The 22,349-nt window shown below is 39.4% G+C and overlaps 1 protein-coding gene across 1 annotated transcript in view; it reads right to left on the bottom strand.

Moving 5' to 3' along the window:
* BEST3 (bestrophin 3) overlaps positions 1–22,349 on the bottom strand; it is a 38,191-nt gene that overhangs the window by 15,152 nt on the left and 690 nt on the right. Inside the window, exons 2-7 of the mRNA XM_004676512.1 lie at positions 20,978–21,144; positions 17,853–17,947; positions 17,172–17,405; positions 3,542–3,696; positions 2,309–2,386; positions 2,066–2,218 (exon numbers count right to left, since the gene is read on the bottom strand). Coding sequence (XP_004676569.1) covers positions 2,066–2,218; positions 2,309–2,386; positions 3,542–3,696; positions 17,172–17,405; positions 17,853–17,947; positions 20,978–21,129 — 867 coding nt within the window. The 5' untranslated portion in view covers positions 21,130–21,144. The remainder of the gene's footprint in view (positions 1–2,065; positions 2,219–2,308; positions 2,387–3,541; positions 3,697–17,171; positions 17,406–17,852; positions 17,948–20,977; positions 21,145–22,349) is intronic.

Raw genomic sequence — 22,349 nt, 5'->3', positions numbered from 1 at the left:
AGTTAAGTTTCTAGATTGTGAGTCCATTTATTTTGTAGCAAATCTATCTGTGCATATTTTAGGATTTAATTCTCTCTTTTTGTTTCTCTCTCTTTAAAAAAGATTTACTTATTAATGCATACAGAACTGGGGTACAGGTCAGAGGTGCAAGGATGGTGAGAGGATTTACCAGAGACAGGGGGGAACAGAACAGGCAGACTGATGAAGTACACTGCTGAGAGGAGCAGTGGGCAAGACAGGAGAGGTCTGCTGTGCCTTGTGGGTCACCTCCAGGGCTGGGGATCGAACTCGGTGCTGAGGAGGCTGTGGCTGGCTCGTAATGCTGCGCTTTAACCCACTGCACCACTAGGGAGGGCCCTAATTCTAACTATTTAGAAGAATTGTTCTCAAACTTGGCTAAATAGCATTTGGAACCAGGTGGGGGAACTTGAAAAAAAATTATGCCTGGATCCTTTCCCAGAGATGTCTCAATGGAGTTGAGATTTCCCTTTCATATTTTGCCTTCAAAAATATTTTGCAAAGGAAAAGCATGTTAATACTTCAGTCTGTTTTAGTTAGCGTAGCCAGCTAACATGTTCTTTATAGGTTGGCCAAACACCTCCTTTGGTCACAAAGCAAAAATAAGAAGCTCAGCACAGCTCAGGGGAAAGGACAATGAAAATCCAGAGCAACCGAGAATTTAGGGAAATCGTGGTGATTTTCTGTTTAGAAAAAGCAGCATCATGTTTTTCTCTAGTGAGAAATGAGAGTTACTAGTTTTTTTTTTTTGTTCTTTCTCTGTCTTAAATGGGTAAAAATAAGAATTACTGCCACCTGGTTAAAAATGTGTTTACCATTTGTAAAGGACATGCCTTTCCTCTTTGGAATATAATTTCAAATGCTAACATACTCATTTTCCAGTAAAAGCCTGTGCTGGGAGATGGTGGCAGAATCAGGAGGGCACAGAACACTATTTTCCAGCATGTGGCTGTTTGGAAAGTGAACATCTGAAGCTTCCATATATTAAAGGCATCTCCAAACTGTCAGTAGATTTTAGTTAAATTGATGGAGTCATTGGTTTCAATTTTTTCCCCCATCGCATACTTATTTTGGGTAGTTCACAAAAGAGATAAAAGAATCAAGCTTGGTTATTCACACAGCTAGGAAGGGGTGGGGAGGTAGGTGGTGATGAAATACACTGATGACTAGACAGGTCATTCTTATTGCTCTGATCTGTTTTTAATTTCCTGGCAAACCAAATGTAGTCACTAATCCTAGGGTTTTGGTTTTGATTCTGATGAATTCTGAGTCTCAATTCTGGTTTTAAAAATTGGATGCGTTTAGGGCCCTCCCTGGTGGCGCAGCGGGTAGAAGCACTGCATTGAGAAGCTTAAGCCACTTCTGCATGAGTTCGAACCCTGCCTGCCCCGGAGGTGACCACATGGCGTGGCAGACCTCTCCTGGCCCGCCCGCTGCTCCCCTCAGCAGTGTACTTCATAGATCTGCCTGTTCTGCTCCCCACTCTGTCTCTGGTGAAGCCTCTCACCGCCCCTGAGCCTCTGACCTGTACCCCAGTTCTGTATGCACAAATAAATAAATCTTTAAAAAAAATTGGATGCATTTAATGTGAAACAGCTAGTGGGTTTTCAGTGAATTACAATTATGTACAGAAGTAAGTAAAATCTAGATAATAACACAATCTGAATACTGCCGGCTGATATGCACAGCTTATTTCCTCTCTGTTAGTCTGCCAACTTGCTTACTGTAGTATAAAGTATCAATGAAGCTACAGTTATTACTTCAATTCCATTATTAAAATCTTAATGGGACCACATAGGACTTAAAGAAAATCAATGCCCACAAAAAGAGTAGTCTTGTAATCTCTGCATACATGTGCTGCTGCCATAGAGAACTCACTCTCTTCCCGTCACTTTTACTCGCTGGTTGGGAAGGAATTACCGCTCTGAACTATTATTGCTAAATCTGTGCCTTACTTGTGAATGGTTAATGACTCAGTAAAGGATCAGCGTGCCGAGTTTGGAACATGATCAAAGTTACAGCGGGAGTCTCAGGAACTCTTAGCTACCTTGAGCCATCCTGCATAGAAGAAGAACTGCAGGAGAGTGAAGATTGGAATGTATAGGTCTAAGTCATGTCCTGCATAGCCTTTGGTGGGATCCAAAAACTGGCGTCCAATCAGACACGCAAAGAAGAAGGTGTAGACAGCCAGTGTGACAACCTGGAATGGAGGGAAAATGAGTGAGGACACAGTGCTGGAGAGCCAAGGTGGCCAAGTAGAAAGAGAAATCTTGTGCAAAATATTTGATACCTGGGTATAAACCAGAGGAATCCCAACCCAGTCATAACCGAATAAGAGACTGCACCAAGAACGGTATCGGTTCATCTCCTAAGGCAGAAACAGATAAAACACAATTTACTAAAATGATGGATAGGTGTGCTAATCAATATATCTAGGACTCAGAAGGTGGCCATTTTTTTTTTTTTTTGGTGATTATGTCTGTAAAGTGCATTGCATAGCTAATATTGGACCTGAAGATCACTCCAAAGGGAAATTCTGAAAATGACAGGCAATGAACATCACTCAACAACTTGCAAAATGGACGAGTGTAGTTGAGCATATTTTAAATATTAAGTCACATCGGGACTTTATAGAAATATTCCCTACTCTATTGAACCCATGATTTCCAACATATATATTGACCCAAAGTGGTGATGGGAAGGCAGTGGTTATTTTTAAGTAATTTCTAGCATTGGTTAATTACAGACAGAACAGATTATTTTTGTTGGTCTCATTTGAAAATGTGTTTACATTAGTTTGTAGAAGAAAGTAATCCATCCTAGGGTTTAGAATACTTATATTGACAGAAAATCTATCTTTGTCTGTTGCAGGAAGAACTGAGAACTGGGATTCATTGACTTTTTTTTTTTTTTTTACTCTATCAGGCATAAGTTATTATCTAAGAGAGGGGAAAATGTTCGAATTAATTTGGGAGCTATTTTTAAATCACTCACTCATTTTAGCCTAGAGCTAGGCAGGAGGCTGTCAGGGCACAAATCTATCTAGCTCGTAAGTGAATTTGTTTCTTAGATGAATTCAGTATTATTTCCTTTAATAAAAACACTATTTTGTTTCCTGAAAAGCTAGCTTACCCTCAAGATATTTTCATGTTGGGAAAAAACTGGGGAAGTTTACTTCTGCTTGAGATTTTTTTCTAGGAACCAGGAAACAGGGATGGCAAGTCAGTTGTGTGGGTGCCAAGTTCTAAGTGCTCTTGGCAGATATTGCTAATCAATAAGAAACACTTTTTTATAGAGCCTATTACGAAGCTGAATTCTGTTTAAGACAGTGCTTCCTAGCAACTGCTGGCAATCAATCTGCCTTGAAACCTGTGTGCTATTTCCATCCTGCATGTTGAGGCTCAGTCTTGCTGGACTCTTTGGAATGAGGATGGAACAAAGTGGAGTCACTTTGATCCAGCCAATTAAATTCAGGTTCCTCTTGGTCTCTAGCATCCTTTCTGATGGTTTGCAGTGTACTTACCGTCATCAGTGACTGCAGGTCAACACTGTCTCTGATTCTACCTTCCTTTCGGGCTTTAGCTGCGAGATTTCCAAACCAGATAAATGGAACCCAGTATTTCAGATGAGGAGATTTGAGGTGATCAAATAGTTTTCTTTCATCTGCAGTCATAAAACCTTTCCACAAAATTAAAATAGATCATACAGACTTAGTTTAGCACTAATATGTTACTATAGATGATTCAGTATCTACTATGTTAGCATAATGGGAACCATTAAATATGAAGTAAATGTTCCTATCTCAAGTATTCTTGTTTTAGAGATAAGCAATGTGTATCATGAGCATGAGCTCATGCACACACATGCATGTACACACACAGTTACACACACAGACTCATGTTTTAGCAATACATGAGTCGACGTGTGTTCACCTTCCCTATAAGAGAGGCCAGAAGGAAGCAGGAAGACATTAAGTGCGGACTAGAACATCTGGGAAAGGTTTGTTCTTTAGGTTTTGACTTATTCTTCTAAAATTGAGGACAAGAATACTTAGGTTTGTTAGGACTAAAAGACTAAAAAGGTAATGTAAAGTACTTAGTATGAATCGCATGATTTTTCCTTAATAGACCCCTTCAAAGTCCTAATTGGAAGGTCTAGTCCTATTCGATTTCTTTCTTCTTCCCCTGGATTTCTCCTTTTTGATCTCCCACCTGGTGTCTCTCTTGCTTTCTGTTACAGAGATGTTACACACAAATATTTCTCCTGGAAAGGGCCTTTTGAAGAGCAAAGAGTATGTCATCTTCATGATGTACTCAAAGTACTTATAGTACTATGCCTTTATTTTAAAAGTGCCCTTTTAGAGCAAAGAAGATACAATGGAACAAAGAAAGTTTGTTCAACAAATGGTGCTGGGGAAACTGGGAAGCTACATGCAAAAAATGAAACTAGATCACTACCTCACACCATACACAAAAATCAACTCGAAGTGGATTAAAGACCTAGATACAAGAATAGAAATCATAAGATACATGGAAGCAAAGATGGGCGAAACACTACATGACATACACTTCAGTAACATCTTTGAAGATACAGCACCCAACACAACAATAATGAAGGAAAGGATAAATAGATGGGGCTACAGCAAATTAAAAAGCTTCTGTGCAAACAAACAAAAAAAAGTTTCTGTACAGCAAAAGAGACATTACAAAAAACAGACATCCCACTGATTGGGAAAAATTTTTCTCACACAAAACTAGCGATAAAGGATCAATCACAAAGTTATACAAAGAACTGATGGAACTCAACAAAAATAAACCCCATCAGAAAATGGGCAGAAGAGCTAAAAAGACACTTCTCCAAAGAGTAAATGCAGATGGCCAACAAGCATATGAAAAAATGTTCAACATCACTCATAATAAGGGAGATGCAAATTAAAACCACAATGAGATACCACCTCACCCCAGTGAGAATGGCACATCTTCAAGCAACTAGCAACAACAAATGTTGGCGAGGATGTGGAGAAAAAGGAACTCTCCTGCACTGCTGGTGGGAATGCAAACTAGTACAACCACTACGGAAAACTGTTTGGAGGTTTCTCAAACTGCTAAACATGGAGCTTCCATATGACCCAGCAATCCCACTCCTAGGTATCTACCCCAAAGACACAAAAACACTGACTCAAAAAGACACCTGCAACCCGCCTCCCCATGTTTATTACTGCTTTATTTACAATAGGAAAGACATGGAAACAATTCAAATGCCCAAAAGTAGATGATTGGATTAAAAAGATGTGGTGCATATACACAATGGGATATTACTCAGCAACCGAAAAAAAAAAACAAAATTAAACACATGCCTTTTGCAGCAATATAGATAGAGCTGGAAAAGTGAAATAAGCCAGAAAGAAAAGGAAAAATACTGGATGGTTTTACTCATAGCAGGAGTATAATGGACCAGGGGAGAAAATAATAATAATAATAATAATAAACAACTATATACCAGAGACATTTTATGGGAGTGGAGTGGGGAATGGATCAAAAACAATTGGGCGAGGGAAGTGCACTGGTCTGTGGTGATGGTGCACAGGTGATTTGGTGATGGGAAGCCCAAGGGGATTACAACTGAGATGGAAAAATGCACAACATGATGTAAAAATAAACTATTATATTATTTTAAAAAAGTGCCCCTTTAGTTGTGTGTGTGTGTGTGTGTGTAATATGATTTGCTTGTGCTTGTGGTGACCTCAATTTTCTATATGTGAAAGACAAGTGATAGTACCTATTTCACAGGGATGTTGTTAAATAACCCCAGATAAAGAACATATGTCAAGAGGTTATTTAATGATCACATGTACTTAAATTCAATAAGCACCAAGACAGTGTAATAAATGTGAAGCATTAGTGATCCATCTCCCTCCTCCCACCTGCATACTGAGGAGAGAAGAGATTTGGGTAACAGGAGACAAGGAACAAGATAGCAGGTTTATTTAGTAACCATTTGTTGAATATCAACTATGCATTAGGGTATGTTCACACACAGAAGCACTTGAGGAATTCCTAACTTCCACTTGAGCATTTCTATAATTTTTTTTAACTGAGTTATTCAAATGGTACAAAAATTAAAAAATCCCTAAGGAATATTAATGGAGAATGTAAGTCTTATTTTCCCTGTCACATAGTTTTCTCCTTGAAGGAAATCACTGTGACCAGCTTGTTGTGTATTTTTCTAGAGAAGTATCATGGATTTTAACACAATTTATAAAAGCAAAAATGTTTCTACACTGAACATACATCTGCTATTTTCTTCTCTTTTTTAGATATATCTGTTATTTGCTTCTCTTCTTAGTTATATTTGGGAGGTTGGCATCATTACAGAGAAAAGGATGATTCTTTTTTTACTGGCTGAATACTAGTTAATTGTATATTTTACATATTTAATTTACATTATTTACATAATAAGTACTTTTAAAAATAGCTATGTCAGTTATTATAATGTGTTTTTTCCTACTAAAAAATGCTATAGTGACTATCCTTGTACTTTACTGTTATTTTAAGTGGACTTTGAAATGCTAGTTAAGAAGTATAAGTGACTTTTTCTGAATGAAAGCTTATTTATAGAACCTATTTTTAAAATTGAGGTATAACTGACATACACAACTTTAGTTTCAGGTATACAACTTAATGACTTAACATTTGTCATATGCATTGCAAACTGATCACCACAATAACTCTACCATCTTAGCAACTTTCAAATATGCAATACCTCATGCTGTCTGTTACACCTGCTTGACTTACCTTATAACTGGAAGGAAAAATAATTTTTGTTAGATATTAATTTTGCATTCATTTTATCTCAGAAGTACAATTATTTGTTTCTGAAATGCTGATACAACATTCAGATCAAAAATCAAAGTTTGCTCTACCAGCACATTTATATCCTTAAACATCTGTAATCAATTTACGAATCTAGTTATCCTGTTCAAAGGAATCCTCCCTTATTTTTGAGTAGACAGTTTTATTTAAGTGGACTGTTAGCGGGCCCTCCCTCTAACAGTTTAACAGCGCGTTAAAACGCAGCACTGCAAGTAAGCAGCAGCTGCTTCGATGTGAAGCAGCTTCGATGCTTCTATCCCAGCCCCAGAGGTGACCCACATGGCACAGCAGACCTCTCCTGACAGGCCCGCTGCTGCCCTCAGCAGTGTACTTCATCGAACTGCCTGTTCTGCTACTCACTCCGCCTCTGGTGAATCCTCTCACCATCTCTGAGCCTTTGGCCTGCACCCCAGTTCTGTATAAATGAATAAATAAATAAATAATCTGAAAAAAAAAAAAAAGAGGACTGCCAGAACAGAAGAGTTGTCAAAGAAGAACTAAAACCTTCCCACTTTCAGAATCACCATTTTATAGAGCTCTGGAGCCACCTAGGTCTTTGATGTGATCTAGGCCAGTGTTTCTGAGGACACACTCCATGAGTCACAGTTGTGAATCACCTGTGACACTTAAGCATGGAGCAGGCTGGGCCTCACATGCTCCTACTACCTCAGACTTAATAGGGAAGGAGTCCTCAAATCAGGTCTGTACCTGAGAGTCTCAAGGGGTACTTCTAGAAAACACCAGTGCTGGGTCCTCATCCTGCAGATGTTGATTCAATTGTCCAGAGTGAGGTCTAGAGAGGACATCAACATTCTAAATCTTCCTGGAAGATTTTTTTTTGGAATTGGGTTCAGGCAGTTGCATATTTACTGAGCTCTGCAGGAAATTTTGACACATAGCAATGTTTCAAATCACTGCTTGACGAAATGAAGGGTCTGTTTTTTTTTTTTTTTTTTCAGAATTTGGAATAGAGGGACAATACCAAAATCAAGGTTTACCAATACAAGACTCATTTTACACTGTATTCAGGTTAGTTGTCTTCTGTTCATGCCTGGAGAATTGGAGTCTCTCAGAAGGTCAAAAAATAAAAAACGAGCTAATAAATCTGTACACATTTTTCAATGTATTTCAAAGCTGTTGCACGATCCAGTTTACCTGCCTCTTTCTTTATTTTTGGCAAATAGTTGCAGAACCTTATTACATCTAAACAAGAAGATAATGGATAAACGTAATCTGTCTTGACTCTATGCTTAAAGCCTTGCAGTTCATCCTTTACCTGAAAGCCACTTCTAACACATTTCATATCAATTATCTAGCAGTACAGTTTAGGGATTTGTAGTGCAATGTTCAAAAATAACCCCATTTATATACCGGCTATAATCTCTGTCATTTGATGAAATGACATCTTTCTCTCTGGTTATTTTTTATGCGGGAGTATGGATCAAATTGTGCTAGCAAGCCCTTTTTTTTTGGCTTCTTAGCAGAAAGCAAATATGCAGAGTGAGGATTTATTAATTGCAAATACTAAAGCCAGAGTTAGCTCCTCCTACCTCCCCACAGTTGAAAGGGAACATGTAGAGTGAGGAAAGACAGTTTTTCACTTACAGCCCAAATTTTCTGAGTATGTTGCTGGGTTCTGGAAAGATGAATGATGAACCCACAATCTCAGAGTGGACCAGCTGAAAACTTCCTGTTCTTCTCTGCTGGGTCACATAGCTTATGCAAAGTAATCAGTTTTTGAAATTGAGTTATTGGCTTATTGAAAGAAAATCTCTAGGTCATTGGTGAAGTGAATTCAAAGAGTTTTATAAAACAAAATTAACATTCAGGCAATTTTAACTGGAGACTGATTCAGAATGTGGTTCTTACTCTCATGCCAAAGGCTGTGGTAACCGCAGACATGATTTGCTGCAGGTGGGCGGTGCTGTCAGTGGGCTGTCCTCACACTAGGTTGTCTTCTTCCAGGCAAAGCTCCCCAGGCCTTATCCACACCCCTCACAATGTCATTAAATTTTGCCATTGCCGCTGCCTAGAGTTACTCTAGCTATCGCTTTTCTTTCTGGATTACTCAGCTTTATACAGCAATTTTCATAGCGCTGATTCCAAAAACCGTACTTAATATTTCTAGTCATAGTAAAGGGAAATTTATATATCTGCATGTCTGTATCTACACACATCCATACAATCCATATATGCTTGTATTTACAGAAGACTTGAATTGTAGATTGATGGAGTAGTAGGATCTTACTGTGAGGCAAAATTTTATTGCCCTCATGCCAAAGGACTAATGAGGGCCATTGCTAAGCAATATTCTGGTCATCACAGATCTTGACTACTATGGAATTGGCCTATTTTTCCTTTGTGAAAGTGGAGACAGATGCCTTTGCCTTCAGCAGTGTGTATAAATAAGACGCCTAGCAGAAGAACTAATAGCTCTGCCTCTCCAACGCAAAGGCAGAATGGGTTTCTTGCCAGTTCTTTCTGAGAAAAATCTGTGAATTCAGCATCTGGGTCCTTCTCAGAAATGACTTTTTCAGGAAGATTGCAATGTACCTGGTTCATTTTCATCTCTGTGTTTTCCAAATGAATGAAGCCACAGATTCAACTATAGCTGTCCTTTAAATTTAGTAGGAGAGATTTGGAGGTCCCTGTCAACTGGTAAAGGGGTGGCAAAAAGAGGCTGAGAAAGGGATGGAATCACACAGGGAAGGGCAATACCTCAGTGAGTCTTACTGAGGGCCACAGTCAGATCTACCGGCGGTTCACAAAACAATGATTAGTCCTTTTACATGCTGTGCTCTCTGCCCATCTCTGTTCTATTCTATTCTGTCCTATTCTACTCTATTCTGTTACAAATGCTGGTTGTAAGAATGTCTTGTAATTTTGTCTGGGCCAGACATTTCATTGCATGAAAATGATTTAAAAGCCCAATAATGAAGTACAACCCACAGTTTGAAAAGCCGGTAGGGTTGAGAAAAATCAGTTTCTAGTTGAGAAAAATCCTCTGCTTTCCTGACAGAACAAAACACCTCTAGTCAGCCATACCCCTGTCGTAAATTCTTGTCCTGGGCCTACACATGACACACAGGAAATAACACACAAAGTCAGCGTGTTAACTCCTTCCCTGGCCAGCTCGTCTGGAATTTCTTTTGCTCTGGGTAAATAGATCTGAAGCCATGTGTAGAAAGAGTTGAAAGAATTAAGATACTCCCTACTGCAGAGACACCTAACCTCTGCTGCCTAATAGAATGGATGAGGGACCTTCAAGATTCCTGATGCCACTGTCTGCCTGTTAAATCCTGTGACAAATTTGTGACAAAGTTTGTTGCACTGCACAGAATCACAAAACAAGCTATTTTGCTTTTGTCTGGGGCAGACATTCTGCAGTGCTTCTGGGGAATTTGTTTAAAATGTGGGCTCCCATTATGGAAAGCTGTTTGGAGGTTTCTCAAACTGCTAAAAATGGAGCTTCTATATGACCCAGTAACTCTACTCCTAGTTATCTACCCAAAAGACACAAAAACATTGATTCAAAAGGACACCTGCACCCCCATATTTACGGCTGCTCTATTTACAACAGAGAAGATGTAGAATCAACCCAAATGCCCCAAAATAGATGACTGGATTAAAAAGATGTGGTACATATGCACAATGGAATATTATTAAGCAATCAAAAAGATAAATTCATGTCTTTTGCAGCAATGTGGGTGGAGCTGGAAGGGATCATGCTTAGTGGAATAAGCCAGAAAGAAAAAGAAAAGTAAAAGATGGTTTCACTAATAGCAGGAGCATAAAGGAGGGGAGGGAAAGCAATTGTAATAAAGAGAAAAAAAAACCCAACTATAAAGCAGAGACATTTTCCAGGAGTGGACAGGGGAACAGGATCAAAACTGGGGTGGGAAGAGTGCACAGGATTATGGGGATGGCACACAGATGAATTGGTGGTGGGAAGCCCATGGGGATTACAACCAAGAGGACAAAACACAAAATGAAGAATGATGTAAAAAACAAATAATTAAAAATAAAAATAAAAAAATAAACACACACAAAAAATGTGGGTTCCTAGGTCCTAAGCCTCAATGATTCCAATTCTGTAGGCTGAAATTTAAGTACATACCTTTGATAATTCAGTGAATATGGTTTACACTCTTACTCTGAGAAGCATCAAGTGCATAATCTTGACTTAACACCTAACACAGAACTGTAGGGAAGCGTCAAACGCTGCGTAGCCAAGATTACCCATCCATGGTGTCAACTGGAGGAGGGCGATTTGTCTGTGTTCTCTCCCATGTACAGCAAGTGCGCATAGGTGAGTCATGTTTCACTCACAGGGCTCATCATGTGAGAATATAGGGGTGACTGACTCAGCCTGGAAAAGTTCAGCCAGCAGAGGAAAACCTGGCACAGCCGTGAATACCACCACTCTCCCGATCATCTCTCCTGTAACACAGAGCTGTTGGAGATTTCAAAGAGACGGAGGCGCCCCAGAGCCACAGAGTGCTTCGGGAAGAACTTGAAGGCAGATCAAAGGCAGTGAGTCAATATTATACAAAATCCATTTGATTTATTTAGTGAGAGAAGATCACAGACTAAATGATCTGAGTGTGGGTTAGCCTTCCAGGCAGAGCATCTAAAGTTAGAACTCTTATCTCAACAACTACTTGACCACTGGAGTTTGCTTAGTTGTGTCAATGTCTGTTAACCATCAGTGTCATAGAAATTCGGATGGGGTCTTCACGGGTCCTCTCTTGTAATAGAAACTCAAGCAGCTTCATGTTAAGATTCCAGGGTTTTACTTACATGAAAGGGTGACTTTGCTCATTTTTTACTGTTTTCTAAGCACCTTATGGACTGCCACGCACAGAAAAAAATTATATAGAGAAATAGGAATACAACATAGAGGTATGAAGTTTTGCTGCAAATATATTTGTGTTTGTTTCTGAAAAGGATTCATGTAAGAAAATATTTGTAGGAATTTTTACTGATCCTTAAAAAAGCAGGGGCCACCCTATTCTTGCTTATGGCTATGCTTACAGCACCTGGCACCTAGTTAGTCTCTATGAAATGAGAAATAAAGCACGAGAGACTTAGCAACACTTTCGTATTTTTTTTTAGAGAAATGGATATCATTTTTCATTACCTATCTTGTGCACCTGGTGACTTTGAAAGAGAGATTTTCTTCTGATCACCATGAAATATAAGTTAAAATGTTTTGATTCAATCTCATGCCATAATGTCAGGTCATTTCTTGAATTGGCAAAGATTTGGAATGGTGCACCTGACTTGGGTTGAGTGACATCATCCAGTGCAGCTCATTGGAATGACTGGAATTTTCCCAGGCAGGTTTGTAGCCAATAGGCAAAATAACAGACTTTTCAGTCACAGCTCCTCTGGCAAATAACTGATAACAGATAATTCAAGGAACATTCAACATAATAGAGTTTATTTTGAATTCAATTTTTGTATCTTTATTTCCATGTGAGAAGAATGGAAATCTTTTAAAATTTGATTTGAGAAACTTGACCTATAATATCAAAGCATAGGTATTCCCACAGTGGCATGCATTTTGGGTCTTTTTAATTTTCCAGAATGTAACTTGATGGTTCAACTTGAAAGCAAGGAAAGTTCAGGCTTTAGCAGATGAGAGACCTAGTCCATCCAGCTCTAGTTAAGTGACTGCCAGATGCTTTGGAAGGATAGGCTGATCTTCATTCTCTCTGCCCTCACTGGTTTCCTCCCTGTCAGTCCTGAATCTCTGTGAGGGCACTCCTTGAAGCAAGGAGAAGGTGGTGGGAGACCTGGCTTGCCTTACAACCTATAGTTTCTCAGGGTGCAATCCAGAGACCGCCCTGCCTCAAGGTCTCCAGGAGCCTGTAAAATGTACTCATCCCTCCACCCAGACCCTCTGTATCAGTACCTCTTAGCAGCTAAATTTTCTACAATATTGATTTATAACACTCTGTAAAGCAGACTGAGTTCGGAGAACATGTACTTTTCCTGACAGGTGTAATGAAAGGGGGTCACCTGACAGGGTTGCCTCTCCCAGTGTTTCTGTCTTTACCCCTGTGTTTTACTTAACAACCTGCTCTCCCCTCAGCCAGCAGATGCCCCAGTCTAGCCTCAGGGGATCTGCCAACTATTTCTTTCCATCCCTGAGCTCCCTGTTTTTCACAGAAATGTTGGCAAAGGGCAGTCAGGGAGTGGCGATGGCTTCTGCTCAGCTGCAGGGCTAAGACACTCAGCCCCCAGACGGACTGAGTTCCCCTGTGCTGCAGAAAGGAGCAGGACCATCAGCGAGCAGGAGTAGGGGTGGGGGGAGGCAGGGGGCGCCCATTCAGATGCTGGCTCGGCCAGACAGGAAGGCCCTGGCCTCTGTAACCTCTCCCCCAACTCCCAAGGGTGCGATCTAGCATGCAAACGTTATGTCTCTGTGCGCACAAGGTCCACTGTCCTCATTTCTACCTTGGGAGAAACCATATTCATTAAGAATGAAAGAGGGGTCCCCCCGGTGGCACAGTAGGTTAGGGCACAGCAATGCAAGCTGGCCGCAGCTGCTTCAGTGCAAGTCCCACCCATCCCCTGCCTGGAGGTGATCCACATGGCGCAGCAGACCTCTCCTATCTCAACTGCTGCTCCCCTCAGCAGTGTACTTCATCTATCTGCCTGTTCTGCTCCCCACTCTGTTGGCTGGAGAATCCTCTCATTCTCCCCACCCCACACCCCCAGCAGTAGAAAGCTTTTCATTGTAATCAGCAATGTCCCCCTACCTCAGCCACTAGCAAAGGCTTTGATCTCCTAGCCTTCAGTTCTTTTCCTTTAGCCAATCCACCCCTAAACCAAAAAATTTATTAGTGAGGCTCATTAAGTCCAAGCAGGTCTAATTCAAATTCTCTAGACAGTAGCTTCTGACCAAACTGTGACACCACACTCCCTCTAGAACTGTCTAACCTCTAGCAAGTTGGAAATATTGAATTCTCTCTTGTTGCTTTTTTTTTTAAGCAGTAGTTAATTATTTGATGGTTGCCAAAATATTCTTTTTTTTTTACTCCATTGGAGAGAAAATAAAAGCACCCCCAAAAGATTCAGTATTCCTCAAATATCAGAGTGCAAAAATGCAACAAAGGAGTTTATATACGTTTCTTAGATCTTACACCAAAAGTTCTGACTCAGTAGCTCCAAGTAGGATCCAGGAATATGCATTTATTCAAGATAGTGAGGGCCTATGGTGTACAGATTATACCTTTAGACACATTCGTTTGAATGCACATTCAAGGTGAATTATTTCCAGATGTTCTTGCAATAATGGGGGGGTTGGCAATGGAGGGGGGAGAGAAAAGTATTATTCCTATACTCCAAATGTCTTGAAAAGGGGAAAAAATTTGAAAGTAAGAATATGACTGACATTTGCACAAGTTTGGCAAAGAATAAGGCGTGGTTTTATGAAAAACACATCTAAAGGAGATGAATTCTCCTTTTCACCCCAAGTTATCTGCTTCCCTTCATATCTGAGTATAATTCAGCCCTCTTTGAGTTCATGTTGACCAGGAAACCAAAGGCTTCTTTGCCAACCTGGCTTCCTCCCAACATACTTTTAATATAAAGGCGATGGTAAGAGCATGAGATTTGCTTTGAGAATTGGGCCTGGCATCCAATTTCTATCCGATGCACTCTCTTTGCTCCCAAGATGCAACAGGATTACAGAAATATCACCTTAAACTCAAGCTCTCGCATCAATTTGGGATGGGCCAGACACCTTTCATTTGCTTTTAGGTCTTTCTTCAGAGGTGGGAATTCTTAGTGATTTTGATTCTTTGGACAAGAGGGTATGGAAATTAAGTTACCAAACAGCATTTTCCACTTGGTCATTCTGAAGTAATATTGAACTTTTAAATTTGGAAGAGACATGGCAGTTAATGTTTTTTATGTTCCTAATGGTTTTACATCACATGTAGCTGCGAGTTTTCTTTCTTTCTTTTTTTTTTTTTAAAGATTTATTTATTTATTCATACAGAGCTGGGATACAGGCCAGAGAAGCGGAGGGTGAGAGGATTCACCAGGAAGAGAGTGGGGAGCAGAACAGGCAGATTGACGAAGTACACTGCTGAGGGGAGCAGCGGGCGGGTCAGGAGAGGTCTGCCACGCCATGTGGATCTCCTCTGGAGCAGGCGGGGAGTGAACTCATGTGGAATTGTCTTAAGCTTCTTAGTGCAGTGCTTTAACCCGCTGCGCCACCAGGGAGGGCCCTGCCATGCATTCTTACTATACACCTCAGCACATCCTTCCACTTCCTTGCATCTCATGCCCTTCTCATGTCTTGCTCTGCATCCTAACATCCTCCACTCCTTCTTTCTTTATTTCCACCTTTACTTTCACAATTTGTGGTCATAGTATATCAAAAAGACGTAGGGTAGCAATCAAGTGAGTCTTCTATTGTGGTCAATAGGTTGTCGTACTAAATGATTTCATTATTAATAGCAAGAATTCACACAATACCATATATCATATTGCTCTAAACACTTAGCAAATATCAACTTATTGAATCCTCAGAACAAACCTACAGGGCATATGAAATAGAAAGTATAAAAATATTATAAACTCATTTTATAGATGAGGAAACTGAAGAATGGTTAAGTAACTCACACAAGGTACTATTACAAACGATTCTGGTAACTGTTATTATACGGGGGAGGGGGGAGAGTCAGCATTCAAGCTCTTTTTCAAACAAAAGCCAAGAAAACCTACCCAAACAAGTAAAAAAACCTATTCTTAAAGAAAAAAAAAAAGCTACTGGGTATCCCTGGTGGCACAGATGTTAAAGAAAGTGCTATCAAATTTTGGCCAGCCATTGCAACACAAGTTCAATCCTCAACCAGAGAGCTGACCCACAGGGCTGACTTCTCCTGTCTCACCTACTGCTCCCTTAGCAGTGGATTTCAGTAGATCCACCTGTTCTGCTCCCCACTCTGTCTCTGGTGTTTTCTCTCACTCCCCACCTCTGGCCTACATCCCAGTTCTTTATGCATAAATAAATAAAAGAAGCTATTTTCAAGGACACGTGAAAAAAGGAGATAGGGTACAGCAACCTAATGTGAGGCTGTGTGCATGGTTCTTCTGCCATTTATACATTGATTAATAGAGCCCCTCAAACCATCAAACCTGTTAACAACCCAGCACAGCAACCGATAGTTACTCAGCATGTGCCGAGAACTATTTCACTTACTCATCTCACAGAAGGCTGTTTGAATAGTTTCTTTGCCAAATGTTTTTATGATAATCATTAAAAAAAAGATTTATTTATTTGTACATGCAGAACTGGGGTACAGGCCAGAGGCTCAGGGGCGGTGAGAGGCTTCACCAGAGACAGAGTGGCGAGCAGAACAGGCAGATCTATGAAGTACACTGCTGAGGGGAGCAGCGGGTGGATCAGGAGAGATCTTCCGTGCCCTGTGGTCACCTCCGGGGCAGGCGGGGATCGAACTCATGCTGCAGTGGCTTTAGATTCTCAGTGCTGTGCTTTAACCCACTGTGCCACCAGGGAGGGTCCTGATAATCATTTTTAATGAATTACCATTGTTTTATATCCTTGCTAGTATTTTGAGCTCACAGGACCTCCTCCCTCAGGGGCAGTCACCATTCTTTGCTAAATGATAACATACCAATGAGAACTAGCCTCCAACTTGACTGGTTCTCAGCATATTGTGCCCAGGAACTTTGGCAGAATAATAACTGCATCTACTTTGAGGAATAAAGACACAAGAGACCCACCCAAAGCAGCCTTTCAGTATCACCTCTCAGGGGAAGCCAGTAATGTGGGATCCTACCAGATTCTACTTATGTTTTGGGGAAAGTCTGAATTGCAACTTGAATCTCCCACAAAACAGCCATGAGATCCCAGGCAGGTCATGAATCTGTTTCCTACTTCTCTCATATTTTTTGAGGTCCAAGTTAAACACCACTTAACTGTAAATGTCTAGAAAATGTACTATTACAAACGATTCTGGTAACTGTTATTATACTCATTTAAAGACTGTGTGATCGTCTGGATTTAATTCGAGGCTGACTATGTCTTTCCCTCTTTTGCACACCTTACTCTCCCCTCAAACAAATTTCTACAGGGCAGAAGCTATGTCTTATCACTCAAGAGAGTTTCTGGCAAATAGCAGCGGTCAATAAATATTTCTTGAATGAATGAGTGAATGACGAAAAGGAATTGTAAAGGAATTTTGGAGGTCCTTCTCTAGGTTGAGGGGAGCCCAGGGGAGGAAAAACCATTCGTCATACCTGCTTCAACCACGTGGTCGATGGTGGGAAACCTTTTGTACACAGCCGTGCTCACCGAGCGGAAGATGAGCAGCGACGTGAGGTTCACGTAGCGCATCAGCGTCCTTCTGAGCAGGCGCCCGTGCTCATCGCTTCCGTGGACACTGCTGGAGATGAGGAACATCAGCCTGTCTGGCCAGGGCAGGTTCACAAACTGGTTCCACCATCGGTTCACTACCAGAGTCACATAAAATCCTGTAGGATAACAGGAAATTTCTAAAGCAATTTCCTATAGCAGTCACATTGTTGGCGCTGATGCTTTAGCAGAATTTTAGCCTTTGTGGGGGTTGGGGTATAAAAATGTGATTAGCCATACCTTATGGTTTTGCCCTCCAGTAAAAAGGTAATTTGTGCCTAGCAATGCTGTAGCACCAGTTAGAATGCAAATGTTGATGGCAAAAAATGGAAAGTTAGCAAAGAGAAAGCTTTGTTTTCCAACAGCAGAGTATTATCTCAAACTTGTTGGGGGTTAATTTAGCAAAAGCAACCCTGGAGGCAAACCTTATGGATGACTCTGGCTCTATTGCAAGCGGTGGTTTCCAGGCAAGCCTCTCAGCTTGAACACACTCCCATGCAGCGTCAATGGTGTCATCCTAAAGGAGACAGCTGTGTGGCTGCATTCTGCGTGGTACCTATACTTACCAAGCACAAAGGTTACTGGAATTTGTTCAGCATATCTGTCACAGTAAATTGATAATTTTTCAAAGTAACGTTTTTGGGCTCCTGTAAGTAACAATCTGGAGCAAAAATAAAATGCACAGCCCTTTATGATATTATACTTCTGCACCTGCTTTGCAAGTGACATTAAGTGCAAACAAGTAAGCAAAAATAATCTTAAATTTTTAAAGGAGCAATACCTTTTTCTTTTCTACTTAAGCGGATGTATCTGAAAACCTTTTAAATTGCGGACTAGTCCAATTCTTAACATTTTTAGTACATAGATATTATCGACCACTTGATAGTGGGATTTGTTAACCATTTTATTTTAAAATACTTTATATTTTAAAACTTTAAATAATGCACAATGCATTTGGAGTAAGATATCCTATGAAAGAGTCCATTTTCAGTTATTCATCAGTTATACTTGTAAGAAAGTGTCTTGATTAAATGAATTAAGGTACTTATGAAGCAAGCAATAATCCTGAACTTGACTTTTTGGTCTTGCTTTCTACTGAATATGTCACTCAGCATAAAGGATATAATTGGTCACTTTAAAGCTCAATATTTACAATGTAAATCAAGAAGACCTAGCAACTAAAAGTGAAAATTTTTATTATTAAAATTGGTGGGTTCATATTTGTATAAAATAAAAAAAAATTATAGTATAGATTTGACCCAAAACCGTTTTCTGGTATTGTTAAACATATATTCATTTAATGGAACTATTATTGATAATTATGTTTTTGTGCGGGGATTCAAAATCATAAAAAATGTCTCAAAGGCAAGTAAATAATGATCAACATTTAGAAAGAGAAGCTTCTCAAATGACTTTACATAAATGAATGAGTGTGGCTGGTCAAGGGAGGCAGGAATCCCAGGACACAGCCCTGTAACATAGGTCACGTGCCCTTTATCAGCACTTTGATAAAAGCAGCAGAGGGATGATGAGGTAACAGTGATCCACCAATCACATGGCAGATGCAGAACTGCTGAAACTTCTGGGGTCAGGGGTGGGCATGGACTTCCTGCCTCAACTTTGCAGGAGGTTTCAGAATTTCTGATGCCAGTAAGAGACTGGCAAGAGAGGCATCAGCTGGTCACACGGGCCTATCAGGGTCATGCTGAGGGCCAGGCTATCTGAATGGTTTCTGATACTCAAAGAGAGATGGTGAAAGAGGATTTAACGTGGAAACCATGGACTATAGGGTCAAAGGAAGTCAGACTTGAACCCAGATCAGCCACAAAAAGATTTGGATTTTGAGCATATTTAAAATCTCTCTGAGCCACAGTTTTTCATTTGTTAAAGGGTTAAAGAATAGAATACATATAAAACCACTCAACATGGTGTCATACTTAATAATAAAGTGGTTTTAGTATTACTAATTTGCCAAGGAAAACATTTAGTTAATAGACAGGAAATTTGACTACGTCAAAAGCACTGACGTGATTATTTTGTCAAATCCATCCCAAAGTAGGAAGAGATATGATCAAATAAATGAATCCTGATTCTGTCTTATAATCATTGCTAGTCATAATTACTTGCATATAATAGGATTTAATAAAACAGGGTCATTAGTCCACCAGAGAATGAAACTATGTTTATACATGTTTACACTAGTTTTGACTTTCTTGACAATTCAGCTTATTTTTATAGTCAGCTATAAGGAACTCTTTAATAAGTTGTTTTCAGTTGAACTTAAATGAAGACTGACTTGAATTAATAATTATTGTTATTAAGATAAGCACTCTTTGGTCTTTAGAAAAAACATATGCACACAATTTTGTGGAATATAGATAAGATATTGGAGCAAAAGGTACAGCCCCATAAAGCATTTCTGGCACCTCGCAACTGTTCTAAGAGCTATGCTATTCTAAGCAGCAGTAGCAGCAATAGATACACATTAGTAAAAATAAACTAATGAGACAATTGTTCTGAACAGTCATGTGTCTCCCACTGTTTCATATTCTGAAGAATTAGGTGACACATTAATAATTATCAATAATATCTTACAAGACATTTGAAAAGTTATTAAAGATTTTAAATGGCGCTCCCCCTTTTAAGATATTTTGCTGAAATGTATACCAATATATACATTTGTTTGGAATGATAGCTTCAATGTGTAACAAAACTGCTCTTCCTATTTTATATCTGAAAGTCATCAGCCAGCCAAATTAATATCCCTCTTCTTCAAATGGGGTCCTGTTGCTGCAAGGAAGAATGTAGATGAGAGCAAAGATAGACAAATCTGTTCATCTGTATGCAGAAGAGAAATAACAAACTAATGCACATAGAAAGGGTGGAAATACAGCCTCAAAAACCTTTAGATTTTCTATTTTAAGCGTTCATTTTTCCAGAGGAATGAGTTGTAATTAAATGAAAACTCATGAAGCTTTCCCTTTATAATTCTGATAAGTTTTACTGAGATTATAATTTTTAGTTATAAAATGTTCCTTGGACAGATATTGCTCAAAATTTGTCAGTCTGACAGATATAGATTGTGATGGCAGAAAGAATAAACATCTCCTTTTGTGACCTAACCTTCCCCAAACTCAGAAAATATGAAGAAAAATTATTTTGGGCCTTTTCTTTAGTTGAAGCTATCGGGAGCACTGATCTGCTCATCCCAGGCAAACGGAAAGACAGCTGTCTGATATACACCATTCATAAACATGTTAATATCATAGGTAGTTGCTATAAGCTGTCAACTCACAAATTCAAACTATGAATGTCATGGTTGAGAGGCACAAATAATTACTTGTCTGTGGACTTTGCCATTCAAATGATCATGTAGTGAGGATCTAAGTAGAAATCTTCCACTTTATATCTATAAAACATTCTTGAAGCACAATAGGTCATCATAATCAATTAATGTGGGGGTGGGATGAGAGCCACCTGAACATGATGGTTAGAGTCTATTTAACATCCTAGAAATGGTTAGGTGTGGATTAAATACCCTGTTCCAAGGAGAAGAAGGCAACAGAGAGGATCATGCAAAGGAAGAGGTTACATAATGCAAAAGTCAGCGGCAACCAGAGATCTGATTTTTGAGACTGTATTCTTACATGATATTTGATGGCCATCTAAGGAGACATGCAAAGGAAAGTACCTGTATACCAAACTTATTGCTGTATAGAGAACAGCAAACACAATAAACTCCCTGTACAGTAGTTTGTAGATGCTGCCTCTCCACTTGAGGAGTAACCTATGAAATCCAAAAAAAGTCGCATTTGCTACTTTGCTGGAGTAAGTGACAGTCATCTTCGATAGATTTTTCTAGAAAGGCAAGAAGAAAAAAACACAAGAAAAAAAGCAATGTTTAAAATAGAGCACAAAGCTATATCTCAAAGGAAACCGTAGCCGGTAGCCAGCCAGCTGTCTCTCCCTTTTGTCTTTCTGTGTGTACAATTTGGAATTGTAGAAAAACACTATTTATCAGTGATAATTTTTAAAAGTAGGTTGGAAAGAGGAAGAAAAGATTTCCTGAAATGACAAATATTAGAAATTCTAAAGCTGTCTTAACATCTAAATATTTTCACATTAGATAGCCATTGCTCAAAATTTTTTTGAATGAATAAATGAGATAATATGAGGTAAGTTTTGGTGTCGCATATCATATCTTTTCTTGATCCACAGGGAGATTTAAGAGGTGGAAGGTGGATTTGCTGTATTAATAGACATTTTTGAAAGCAGTGGTCAAGATTAATGCTTGGACCTTCATTTGCTAGCGTGTTTAAGGAGGTATTTCTTTTATCTCTAAACTTGCTAAGGGAAAGTATAGCTGTTTCCTTAGAAATCAAGAAATATTGTTGAAAAGAAGCAAGCACTTGTGGGAATTTAATGGATGGTTTGCTTTTGGTGGTTTTGGTGTGGGTCTGGTGGTGGGTCTGGTGGTCTCTAAGGGAATCAAGCACTCTCTGTACTTCAAGGGAAGATGAAATGTTGAGTCACTGTGATACACTTTCCCATTGAAAATTCTTGCCTAAAATGCTGAAGGATGGCTCACTTTCTGTTTGGAAGTGAACCAAATAAGGCCTGTGTTTAGGACTCTTTCCATGTGGATTGATTCCATGGATGTGGGTATGATGAGAACCGAGCCCCAGAAAACTTCTCCAGAAAGTTTTCTGAAATTCCACTGCTGTTCACCAAGTCACTGAACATTCAGGTTTTGAAAAGAGGACCCAAATCTCATTTTTGTTTGAAATTCCTGCTCAAGAACTTTCCACCATGGAGCATACACAGATAATGAGGTTTCTTTGAAGCCTTTTGATTTTTTCAAAAGACTCAATGAGGAGAGTCTTACAGAACTACTTAGGCAGAAATTATGGAGCTTTTATGCAGAATTATAACAGAAAATAAATTAATCCTAGAGCAGATTTCTTATAGAAAGTAGTTTACAGAACACATTTTACCACAAACATGAAAATTCTGTCTTTTTTTCAGAGGTGGGAAAATAATCCAACTCTAATTTTCTTAATTTC

The sequence above is a fragment of the Condylura cristata genome, unplaced genomic scaffold (assembly GCF_000260355.1).
Source record: "Condylura cristata isolate star-nosed mole 26May11 unplaced genomic scaffold, ConCri1.0 scaffold00004, whole genome shotgun sequence".
Lineage (NCBI taxonomy): Eukaryota > Metazoa > Chordata > Mammalia > Eulipotyphla > Talpidae > Condylura > Condylura cristata.
The sequence above is the reverse complement of the archived record's forward strand: the minus strand, read 5'-3'. Positions and strand labels throughout refer to the sequence as shown.